This window comes from Nelumbo nucifera, chromosome 4, assembly GCF_055504915.1.
Source record: "Nelumbo nucifera cultivar China Antique chromosome 4, China Antique-T2T, whole genome shotgun sequence".
Lineage (NCBI taxonomy): Eukaryota > Viridiplantae > Streptophyta > Magnoliopsida > Proteales > Nelumbonaceae > Nelumbo > Nelumbo nucifera.
In genome coordinates this window covers 76,293,261-76,305,696 of record NC_142652.1, presented here as the reverse complement: position 1 = coordinate 76,305,696, position 12,436 = coordinate 76,293,261, and the positions used below count along the sequence as shown (strand labels likewise).

General features: G+C 37.9%; 1 protein-coding gene and 1 pseudogene across 1 annotated transcript; both read right to left on the bottom strand.

Moving 5' to 3' along the window:
* Positions 1-619: 619 nt before the first annotated feature.
* Positions 620-2,231, bottom strand: LOC104605032 (putative ubiquitin-conjugating enzyme E2 38 pseudogene; annotated as a pseudogene).
* Positions 2,232-6,810: 4,579 nt separating this feature from the next.
* On the bottom strand, positions 6,811-10,322 carry LOC104605031 (GDSL esterase/lipase At4g16230-like). Its single transcript, XM_010269627.3, has 5 exons — positions 8,376-10,322; positions 8,139-8,269; positions 7,786-8,031; positions 7,426-7,681; positions 6,811-7,251 (listed from the first exon to the last, which is right to left on the bottom strand). Exons 1-5 carry the CDS (start codon positions 8,623-8,625, stop codon positions 7,028-7,030), a joined length of 1,107 nt encoding a protein of 368 aa, XP_010267929.1. The 5' UTR covers positions 8,626-10,322; the 3' UTR covers positions 6,811-7,027.
* Between the last annotated feature and the right edge of the window lie 2,114 nt (positions 10,323-12,436).

Here is a 12,436-nt window from a genome sequence, read left to right as displayed (position 1 = left end):
GGAGGAAGGGTGTGTCCGGTCGAGAGGAAGGGGACAACGGTCGCATTGGGTTTTAAAAAAATTTATCACGTGGTTTTGACGGAATATTAATAGATTTTAATGATAAGGGTAGATTTAGTCAATTGTCAGAAATAGTAGGGGTATTAATTAGTTTTCAAACAGTAAGAGTACACTTAGTCAATTAGGTAAACCATAAGGGTAGTTTAAGAAATTTATCTTATATTAAATTATTTTTACATACAAAAATACAAAAAATTGAACTCATCTATAATTCCATATTTGCAATATTATTAAAAATATGAATAAAATTGTATACTAAAATACTCAATTTTGAATTTAATCCCTATTTAATTGTAAGATTTAAATTATAAATTAAACTATTAATTTTTATATCATTCAATTCCCTCTATTTAAATCTTACATTTTTTATAAATGAATAAAAAGAAAAAGATACACTAAAAAGATAAAACACTACAAAAAGATTTTCAATAATACTTTAAACGTCATAACTCGATTATCACATTTGGATTTTGCAATATACATCTGATTAATAATAAAAAATAAAAAATAAAAAATAAGATTTTGGACTATCATATTTAGAATTATGCTTACCAGTAAAATAAAATTATTAAACCAATGGTTTGAATAGCTGAAAAGACACACGTACCCCTACAATTACAATTAGTTGAGTTTCTTCAGTCTAATCTCTCCCTAATCTTTGTTTCATTTTTCTATTGTTGCTACTTTAAACACAACATCTTACTGATCAGCTTGCTAATGAAGCTCCCCTTTAAGAACCCGTCTTTCTTCTTATTTACAATCACTTGATGAGGAGTTGTTGAGTATGTCCGCTGCTGCATCTCTGGACTCCGTACTAATAATTTGTCTACAATGACACGAGAGCTGGACGAGGTCTTCTGCTCTGCTGTTTCTGTTTCCGCCTCTAAATTCTCTTCTTGTTCGAGAAGAAAACTCTCCGGTGAAGCTCCATTTTTCTCAAATGCCTTCACTAGAACCGGGTACAGGTCATCCATCCACTTCACCATATCTTTGGACACAGCAAAGGAGGGGGTTGCCGTATCTCCTCCACTCTGAACATGAACAACACCACCGACCTTGGCAAATCCATCCCTGTAGGCTCTACAAGCTGTTAGAATAGCTTCTCCACGCTTACGAAAATGGTCGACCAAAAAGCGTTCAAAGTTCTTGGGCGGCTTCTGTAGCAAATATAGCATAGTCCTGCAACTCAACACGAATGCCGTCTCGTTATAATCCGACGACGCCTTGGTCGACGAACTCCAATGTATAGCGCCGGGCTCATTGAAGAAAGGGTTCTCGTTGAGCACCAACGCCTGAATCGATACTAAGACCTGCAGAACGGTGGAAGCAGAGCTGTTCCACTTCTCGTTCTTGTGGCCGTGCCAAGTATTGAGAAGGCTCAAGCAGACGTAGCCGCTTTTGTACAGGTTGGGATTTATTCTGAGGCCATGAGAATGGTAGTGCACCTGAGGGGGCCGCGCCGGGTAGTCCGAAGGGAAGAGGATGTCGAAGAAGAAGAGGCCATCGTGGTAGGGAGTCCCAGCAGCTCCGATGATTACAGCTCTGAGAAGATCCATTCGACCTTCGTAGGCTCGAACGAAGATCGACTCCGGGAGGTTGTTCTCCAAGATCTTCCATTCTCGCATTATCTTCTTCCTTGCATTACTGCTAATAATACTCACACTGGGCCCGTAGTAATAATGATCTGTGAAATCAGAAACTACATCGAATTGCTTGAATTCCTCCACCTCCACCATGATCTCTCTCTCTCTCTCTCTCTGCTGTTTAGAACTTAGAAGCAGTAACAAACAATCTCGATCAGTCGATCCATATGTTCAATGGTCGCGTAAATAATTCCAAGTTCGTAACTTAATTCTCAAAGCGGAAGTGCGCAGGAAGGGTAGTTTGGCCAATAAACAATGCTCACGGAAACGGTATTTCCGGGGCATCCGCCCAATTCGCCGGGAATTTTGTTGGTTTAGCCGTTTAGGTTTAGGAATTATCCATGGCACAGTATCACATGGTAGAAGTAGTACGTTTCCGGTACTTGCCCAATTTTCCTTTGAAAGTTGAAACTCTGGTTCTATAAATAGAATATAGTCCATTGGTGATGTAGGTGTTTTGCATTTGTTTCAGAGATGTTTTTTGAAAAGACGGTGCTGTATGCATAGGGTCTGTTTCACCATTTTCTCGTTCTTTTCTTTTTTTTTTGTTTCGCATCGATGCTGCAACAGGCTGTTTCCTAGGAAACTAACACTGGTTTTGTTCGATATCATTGCTGTATAACTGTTTTCAGCATTCATCTATATTATTCAACACTCAAAGGTGATGCCACATCGCCATAATATTGTACTGCTGGCAGTAATAGGTTGCTTTCTGAGAAAATATTGAATTTGGTGATTTTAAGACCACATTTTCCCGATTTTCAAAGCATGGTTTAGAGCAACGTTTTTTTTTTTTTTTCTTGCAAAAAATAATGTCAAATAAGAAGATGTTTTCTAAATCACTGTTTTTTTCCGACGTGGCACCGATGTGATGTTCTTTTCTCAGAAAACGGCATTAATGCGGTGTTGAAGTTTTTGTTTGGCAGGCTGATTTCGATGATTTTCAGGAAATGGGCCAAAAATCAATTCTTAAAATCAGCCCTTTTTAGGAATCACCACTTTTGCTGATTTCCTAATTTCTAGCTGATTTTGATTTTTTAAGAATGACATGGCATCCAACATTGCATTGAATAACCCTAATACAAAAATAATGGATTCTTGAGAATCAGTATCAAATAGATTCAAAGTTGATTTCTCAAAAATCAACTTACATGACAGAAATGATACCAAACAACAAAATTTTATCTATTTAAAAAAAAAAACTGGTCTAAAAAACCACCCGTTTTTGAAAAATCGATAAGGAATAGTCATCATCGAACACCAAACATTCACGAAATTGGTTACCCAGGAAGCAAAACGCAACAGTGGTGCAAAAATTCCCAGAAACAAAAAAGAAAAAAGGGCCTAAATAATAGCTTTGAATTAGTTGTTAGACATCATCTTAGGAATTCAGGGGTCACTGAAATTTGGAAGGTTGTTAGTTTGATCGGTAATATCTCATGCTTCTATCCTTGTGGATTGTGGAACCGTACACAAGAGGAATTGACAACGTAGTCCCCTTTCCGAGAAGAGAAGGTAATCGAAGACGTTAGACACTATCGTTATGTGATTTTAGCCATGTACCAACCAGTTGGCAACATATATTTTCTTCCCTTCTATACAGAGGTGTTCTTTATACGGTTCAAACCGTAAAACCGAATTTATGGTTTGATTCGGTTATAAACGATTTGGTTTGGTTTGAATTTTTTTTTTAAATTATGATTTATAGTTTTGATTTGGTTTATTGAATTTTATAAACCGGATCAACTTGTAAATCGTAAACCAAAATTGTATATATATATATATATATAATATGAATATATGATATATAAATATTATATATAATATATCTAAATGAAATGTGTAAAATTATAAATATATAATGAACTCTTTATTTTATAATAAAATAATAAATAAAAGTTTTAAGTTTATTTTTAGGGGAATTATTTAGGCTTTCTAATTGGGTTAAAGGCCAAAAGAATCATAGAATGGTCCAAAGTCTCCAAACGGTTTGGTTTCCATACCAAAATGGTTTGGTTCAGTTTAAAAATTTCTCAAATCGTAATTTACCAGTTTAGTCTAAGATTTTCTCTAAACCGCACCGGACCGGACCATAAACACCCCTACTTCTATATGTTGTGCAAGAAATGAAAAATTAATGTTCAAACCTTCTTCCGTTGTCTACCCTTTATCTATACATTTTTCATCTTAAATAGAGAGAAGAGAACTGGAACGGGAGTGGGGTGAGTCAAGAAGAAAGATAAAGTTGGATTTCTTAGAGGAAACTCGGCCTCCAGGTCTCCTAATTGAATCAAATTCTCAAAATGCTTCAAATTTGCTATTTTATTCATAAGGGTAAATTGCTGAAAATCTCACCTAAAGTTTCTGGTTGTTGCTAAAATTTATCTTGAAGTTTGGTAATTGCAATCATCTCCCCTAAATTTTCTGACATTGTTGCAAGTAGACCCATTTTGTTAGAAAGATAGAATCTTCTAGAAAGAAGCATGAAAATGTCCAAAATACCCATGCAATTACTTATGACTAAGATGTTTATTTTTCAAGTTTTCTCTGCATATGAATTGTTACTCCAAACCCTTTTAATCTCTTTTCTGAAATTGATTTATTTTCAAATTTATCCTTCATATTAGTCGCTCAAAGGTAAAGCTGCACCATTAAATTTTTGTTTCTCTTTTTCTTTTTCATAAAGTCATAAAATTTGTGTAGTTTTATGAAGAAACCAGCCTTAATAATAACTACATGGGTATTTTGAACATTTTCATGCCTCGTCTTAGAAGATTTTGACTAAGAAGGTCTACTTCTAACTGTATTTAAGGGAAAGTAATTACAATTACCAAACTTCAAGAGAAGTTTTAACAACAATCCAAAACATCAGAGGAGGTTTTAGTAATTTGCACTATTCACAAACATCATTTACATAGATACAATAAACTAGAGACACCATCGTTCAGATCCTACTACAGCTGTAGCAAGTGGGCTGTGTCATGCCCAACCCAAACCCCATGTCGTGCTGGCATTGTCCATGGCCCATACATTCAATTTTTTTATCTATCTTTTTAATTTATTTTCATTTTTCCATTAATTTTTTTCAAAAAACATCGTGCCACCCAAGGCCTGGCTCGACCCAGGCCTGCCTAGGCTTGATATGTGAACGGTGCTGGGCTTCCCTTATGAGGGATTCCGGGCTAAGAAGACATAGCCCTCCGAGGCCCATGTGCCAGCACAGCACAACCCACTACAATATGTACGTCATGCAAAAGTGGGCATACTTATCTTCGCACCAAATATTGCTGTGCTTATTCATAATTTTCTTTTTTATTTTTATTTTTTCAAGGCGTGCTTATTTGAGTGCACACCTGCGCCCCATAAGGGGTGTCCCATAATGTCTCACAGCACATTCCCGCCGTGTATTGGGAACATCTCTTGATGATGTACTAAAACTGATGAGGTCATCACCAAGAGATATTCCCAATATACGGTAGAAATGTGCTGTGAGACGTTATGGGGCGCAGCTGTGAACTCTGCTTATTCATAATTGATTACGTAGTCAGGTTTAGTATGTTGGCACCAGATCTTTGGAGTTCATATCTGCATCCCATAATGTCCCACAGCGCATGCCCGCCGTGCATTGGGAACATCTCCCCATGATAATACCAGACTTGATGATGTCATCATCGGGAGATGTTCCCAATACAAGACAGAGATACGCTGTGGGATGTTGTGGGGCACAGATCTGAACTCGATCTTTGTAGATGTATTCTTATTGGAGATCGAGCAATGAATCGTTCCAATGATTTCCCAACAGATGCTGATATTACCTTTTCCCTACGCAAATGAGATACAAAATAGGGGTATCTCTCCCCTAAACAGAAAATATGCCCAACCATTGATGAAGCAGGGATTCACATCCAAATAGGGCTGTCAATAGGTCCGGTCTGACCTGGCAGACCTGATGGACCCAAATTGATTGGGCTGGTTCTGGTTTTGGAAACTAGAACCGATGAATCGGTTTTGGGTCTTGATATAGGGTCCCAATTACTATCAATTTGGAACCGGTTCTATCTAGTCCCGAACCGATTCAAACTCGACCCAATATATATAATATTAAATAAATTATATATGTAAAATATTTAATATATATTAAACATAAGTATTTATTTTTTATTTATTATAATTGACTCTATCAGGTCAGACCCGATTGTCCCAAGAATCAATCGGTTTAATTCTAGGTCTAGAAATTATAAACCCTATCAGATCTGGTTCCAGGTCCGAATCCTTAACATTTCATATTCTGACCCAGTCCCGATCCGTTCACATCCCTACATCCAAAGTTTCAACTCTTCACTGCAACAAGTTGCAAGAGAATTATCAGCAAGCACTGACATGATTGGGGAAGTGATCATAAGCCCATAGAAAAGATATTTGAAAATTTTCACCTATATCGTCTAGGCCCATTCTAATTTTAACAAATGCTCAACAAGTCCAACTATGTATGATACCAGGAAGGCATGATCAACTAACCGGTGTCATAGAAGTGGTAATAAACTAATATTAATTATTATATTGACATGGGCCCAATGCCCAGGCCTAGCCTGGCCTGACCCATGAGCTGGTATTCAGATCCGTCGAAGTTCTTTAACCAGACCCAATGCCCTACCCTGACCCATGATCCCAGGGGGTTCAGATCCGTCAAAGTTCTTTAGCATCATAAAAATTGCCATCTTCGACCAAACCTGAACCAATTTATACCAAGGATCAAAATTATGCATCGTATAACCTAATATATATTATATAGGTTTGAAGTTTGACCCCAAGTTTTAAAAATTGATTCGGAATTATAATCATTTTGGCCATCGATTTTTGGGCTAATGGTCTAATTGTACGGATTGAATGGATGGTTTGTTCTAATTTAAAAAACAAAATTAAAATAAAAATTGAATGGATCAACGGTTCGGCCACCTAAGTCATCGGGCCGCTGACTGAGTTAAAGATGATATAAAACCGATTGCCCTGGATGGTTCCCAAGTTCGAAAACACTGGTTTGACTTGTATAGACTGTAGACAGGCCTTAAACGTCTCAACAGATTTGAACCGAAAAAAATGACCAAAGTAGGGAACCTTTTTCCTTTCTTAACACAAATTGTCACCAACTGCTCTGCCTTTTTAAACCATGAAAAATCTATCTCCTGATCTTTCAGTAAAAAAAAATGGAGAATTCGAATAACAAAACAAAAAACAAAAGAGAATGAGAAAAAGGAAGAAGGGGTTTTTACTTTTTATTATTCGGTCCACCCCAAAAGCCATAAACAATACAATCTTGTCCATTATCAAGCTCGGACGAGTTGTCTAATATTCATTGGGGAAACGTCGCTCCGATCACCATTCATCAACCGTTCTGCTATGAGAACGTTGGCGGCATCCGAAGGATGGTACGCATCCCAGAAAATAAACTTAGACCTGTCCACACAAACCTTAGAAGAGGGTCCACAAGGTACCAAACCTCCAAACCGTCCGGCGACATGGCAGCATGCGGAATCAGCGTTCTCAAAACCTGAAAACCACAAGACACCAATCACACAGACCACGACAAATTCAGACGTCGAATCATTTTAGACAAAAGTAAAACAATCCTTCCACCACGTGAACCCAAGTACCCAACCCCCAGAACCCCACCACCTAACCTATCACCTATCACCTATGCACTATTCTATGAGTCTACACTCACCAAACGATTCGTAGTTCTCAATGATTTCTGAAACGATTCGATAAACGTCTGCGTACACAAATTTTGAGTCCTTGAGCGTTGAACTCAGCTCTGTGACCAGGCACCTCAGCTTGTCGTTGAACATTCCGGCTATCTGATTCGGGAAGGCAGCGCAGCTGTCTCCGGCTGAGGGATGAAGCTCCCTCTGAAATGGGATGCACCCGATCGGACCCACGCTCACCACAATAATCTTTCTCGCACCCAAATGATATAGTCTCTGCAGAAGAAGAAAATTCAGAAAACTGCGATTAACTGATCGGAGAGGCACCGGGTTCAAAGGATTGTAAGTCATTTTGAGCAGCAAGGAGTTCCAGTTCCTACTGTTAGTTGGTTCCTGTATTTTGAAATCATCGAGCTCACGAAAGTTTCTGGAAGGACCAGCTTCTGTTCTGGTATCGATAATATGGGTGTCAGGTAGTTATTAATGAAATCGTTTGAGCCGATTGTAATGGAGAAAATGGAGTCATTAAACAGCTTCGAGGCTGCAGGGTCGCCCATCATCGAGATTATATCGTGCCTTGTGTTGGCGAAGTTATCAATCTGTGCGTCCAAGTTTATTCGGCCAACCTAATCGAAGAACAGACACATTGTGTATCAAATCAGATTCAGATGTCACTGAGCAACTCCGAGGTTGAAACAAAAAACCAGGATTTTCAAGTTGAACGAAAGCTTACGAAGATCTTGCCAGTTTGGTTCAGAATTCCACCTCCACCAGATGCATAATTGACTCCCTGCAGAATCACGGGACCAGCAGTAGTTGGAGCCAGGTAAGGAGGAGCAAAAGTTTCAAAACCTAATTCCTGACCTGGTGAATCAAAAGCTTTAGAAAATTCCTGCTTTTTTTATTCAGTCGCCATTAAAGTAGAGCAGGATCAAGCTGATGAAAATCTATCTACAGCTACACAACTTGCCTATAATGTCGGCTATCGTTCTCCCATTGGTGTATCGGCCTGTTGGGTGCCCAAAATCAATCCCGTTGGGAATATAATTTGCCTTTGAGAGAGAAAATATGTAGTTGTTGTTTCCTGCATCAACCAAAGAATCCCCAAAGATGAACGAAGCTGGAACGTCAGCCGCAGAGCAGGTACCCAACAACAAGAAGATCGCTGCGGCTGTTGTTAACATCTCAACGATGACATGATTATTTGAAAAGATACCCATTATCAAAACAATGAGGGAAATAAATAGTCAAAAACAAATCGTTAACTGTAACTGTAAAACAACAGGATATAAAAGATGAAACATCAGATCAGATACGAGACAACACAAAAACCACTCGTAATTTTGGCAATGGAGAAGAAATGAATCAAACAATCGAAGTAGAAAGCGGCCAAATTCAACCCCATCTAGCTACCCTGTTCTTTCTTGTAAAGATTGAGCAGTTCGAAAACAACTGAAACGACAGGGTATTCTGGCCTTCAGGAACCAAACAAAAAAACAACTGAAACAACAACCAGAACCAGAAGCAGGCTTTTTAAGCTATATTGACCCATGTGGGTACCTCTAACTTTCCCCCAAAATGCTCATAGAATACAGATCAAACCGTAATATACAGTGGAGACGATAACAGAAAAGCAAAACACAAACACATTGCCGAACACCGCCAGACTACAACTGCGATTTCAACAAAAATGAATTCTAAACAAAACAGAGGTCGGCTTCTAGTCAGACTGAGTCTGAAAAATGGCGGGTTTTTCTTCAATTTATTATGGAGTCCACGCCATCTATTGCCTATTGCTTGTTGAGACAATTTAATTCTCCCACTTTAAAACAAACCTAACGATCTTTTCCAACTCGAAACTAACGGCTATCGTTGTCTTATTATTCAATGCAAGCGTGGAAGGGAAAACCACAATATTTGAAGATTTTTTCACAACTAGATCAGATGTTTGAGCAAATAGCAATTAAACAGAGCTTATCTATTTTTTGGTGGGTCAGTACTCAGTAGGAAGTCCCGACTATTTCAAAGCAAGAAATTAGTTGGGGCAGATATGTTCACATGGTTCAATTTACTCTGTTCATCTAATTCGTCGTAACGTTTCCAAGATTGTCCTGTTTTCATTCGCTCTGGTTTTCAAAAATATATTGCTGTCTAAAGCCCAAACTCCAGAAGAAATGGAAGCAATGAAGGCAGGAACTTTTTCCTGTAGGTGGTACAGGTGCAAACTGTAGCAGGTTCTGTGCAAGATTTAAAGCATACAAACAGAAAAGTACAAAAAAACAGGTGAGAAGAGAGCAGTGATGCATGGAAATCCTTGACCGATTGCAGTCGAGTTGCAGAGTGCAGTCCATGGCATTTAAGACACTTGGAACGGAACCACTGAAACTGGCTCATCGAAGAGTAATCCGCGGCCAAAATGACAGACTGGACGATCCGAATTGCGGCATGAGATATAGAGATCTACTGATCCGTTCATAGTTTCTTTTTCTTCTGCGCACTGTGTTTGTTAGTGGGCGCTTGGTTTTTAACCTCAATAGGAATATATAAACCTTAAAAAGAAACTTATGGGGTGTCTGCAATGAGGCTGCGTTTGATGCAGAGACGATGGGATTCATGATTTCGCTTTCGCCATTAATGAGTCTGGTTGCTTTAAATCCATCTTTCCGTGATAGCATTACAAGCCAAAAACGGAAGGAAAAGCAGATGGATGAATATCCATAAAAAACTGATGTTTCAGGCTAATAGACAGAGACAGAGTAGCTTACTGTGCTCTACCCATTACAAAAACTCAAGAAGAACGAACGAAGCACAGTGCGCGCAAATGCCAAATCACCAGAAAAGTAGAAGCAAATTCTAACCACTGATGTGATGACTGATGAATTGTTACCAATTGGATTCTTCCAAATTCCAATCCAGACTGGATGGCTACCTACAGGCTACAGGCAGAGTACAGATGGACGGGTGGGTTTGGACTTCGGATTTGGATTTGGTCAAGCATACCTTCAACTGATTAGCTTTTGGGGTTTTAACTGTGCAAAAGAAATCTGTGTCAGCAGAGTCCGTATCCTCTTTAAAATCGTAATAAAAAATTTACGGGTGTTCAATATATGGTCCAGGCATCAAAATGATTCGAATCAAATTAAAATTGGCAGTGTGGTCTGGCCTGGCTTTGAAAACAAATTGGTTTGGTCATAAAAAAATTTCAAACCGTAATTTTTTAATTTTCTGGTTCAACCTAATTCTTTGAATTTCAAAAACCAGACAAAACCATAACTGTATATGTTTGGGTTGGAAGTACCGTATGAGAAAACGGTGTCTTTTTTTGTTTAGAATCTTTGCCACCAGTAAGACGTTTCCTAGTGCAACAATTTTTTTCTGTTTGGTATCAATGCTTCAGGAAACGTTTTCAGCAATGGTATCCATTATCCAGTGCCATATCATTGCCATATTACTGCCCTGTTGGCAGCAATGAGTTGGCAAGAAATGCTAAATTTGGTGTTGCTGCAAGCCATGCCTTCCTAATTTTCGAGGCGTGGTATGGAGCACCGTTTTTTATGGACAAACAGTTCCAAATAATTGCCCGTTTCTTGGAGCACCATTTTTTACAACGTGGTGTTGATGTGACGTTTTCTAGAGCAATGGCAATGATGCCAAAAAGATGCTATAAGTATTAATTTAGGCCATGTTTGATCTATTTTTGTTTCAAATTTTAACTTATTTTGTTATTTTTGTTTCAAATTTTAACTTAAGGATACACATTAGTCAACCGTTGGGGGAAATACCCATGCATCGGTGGGGTCCTGATTTTCGAGGCATGCCCGATTTTTTAATAATCGGTTGAACCAAACAATGAGATACATGGGCATTTGCTGAAATGCCTATATAGATCCGACGTGGCATCGTTTTTTTGAAAAACAGCCACGGTTCCAAACATCCCCAAGAATTTTCATTCTTTACATTTTCACTCCTATGCATCTGTACTAATGCAAATAAATTTGCACTACAACCAAACACAGCCTTAACATTTAAACATTTTACATAATTCTCAACTTTATAAGATTAAGAAGATCTAATAAGATTTGAAGCAGGAGCTTGTTTTAGCATTAAATGCCTAATCAAACAAAATAATTATACATTTTGATTTGATGATTGCATTATAATTGTTATTTGTGTGAGTATATATGTTATTTGCAAAACCTTATTAAAAATAGTAATAAAAACCAGATCAAACTGTATAATTTGAGAATTTCTCAAATCATAATTTATGGTTTGATATCATACCAAATTGAATATATAGATAGATAGATAGAGAGCAGACATTACACTTACGTTGTCTGATAAAGACTAATGCGTGTTAAAGAGTTGATAGAACTTATTAATTGTTAATTTGTTATTCATTTGGAACTTTTATGAATACATTCCTCAGTCTTTTCCAGACCCAAAAGTTGCTTGCTATTGTAGTAAGGTTCCACTAGTTTACCACTTTGACTGAAGTGTTTATCACATTGGATAAATAAATCAAACATGGTTTACAATGGCTACAAATCAGGATTTCTTAGTTTTAAAATTTTCTATTAGATTGATTTAGCCACTTTCGGATTCTTGAAAATTTCACAAATTTCCATCCCGAGCTGACCCAACTTCCACTTGCGCTTGCACCCCCTAATTACGACACCATGATCAATGCTGCTCAGACGCGGGGAACAGTCGGTTGAGATTGACCTTGGATCATCCATGAACCGAGAGATTCTGCATCTCCATGATAGTGAGAGACTCAATCAATGGTGAGAAACTATTTGAAACATTGTCGTCACAGTCAGGACATCATCCGTATTAGACATCAATGCAATTTAAGACATAAATATTGCCTCGGCCAAATACAACCATTCATTTCATTAAAGGGATTGCCTAGGGTTCGGTTTGGAAGGAGTACGAATACAAGTATGTCGGGTATAAAACCTTATATTTTATATTATTTTGTATGTATTTATATTGTTTTCATTCTTAAATTGAGTCTAGGATTGTATTTGC

What these genes read in the sequence shown, in the direction of transcription:
- LOC104605031 (XM_010269627.3), bottom strand. Translation starts at nt 8,625, where the DNA reads ATGGGTATCTTTTCAAATAATCATGTCATCGTTGAGATGTTAACAACA. An exon ending in AACGATAGCCGACATTATAG is followed by an intron (nt 8,270 to 8,375) that starts GCAAGTTGTGTA and finishes TTGATTCACCAG; the next exon opens with GTCAGGAATTAGGTTTTGAA. An exon ending in TGAGAACTACGAATCGTTTG is followed by an intron (nt 7,252 to 7,425) that starts GTGAGTGTAGAC and finishes TGTGGTTTTCAG; the next exon opens with GTTTTGAGAACGCTGATTCC.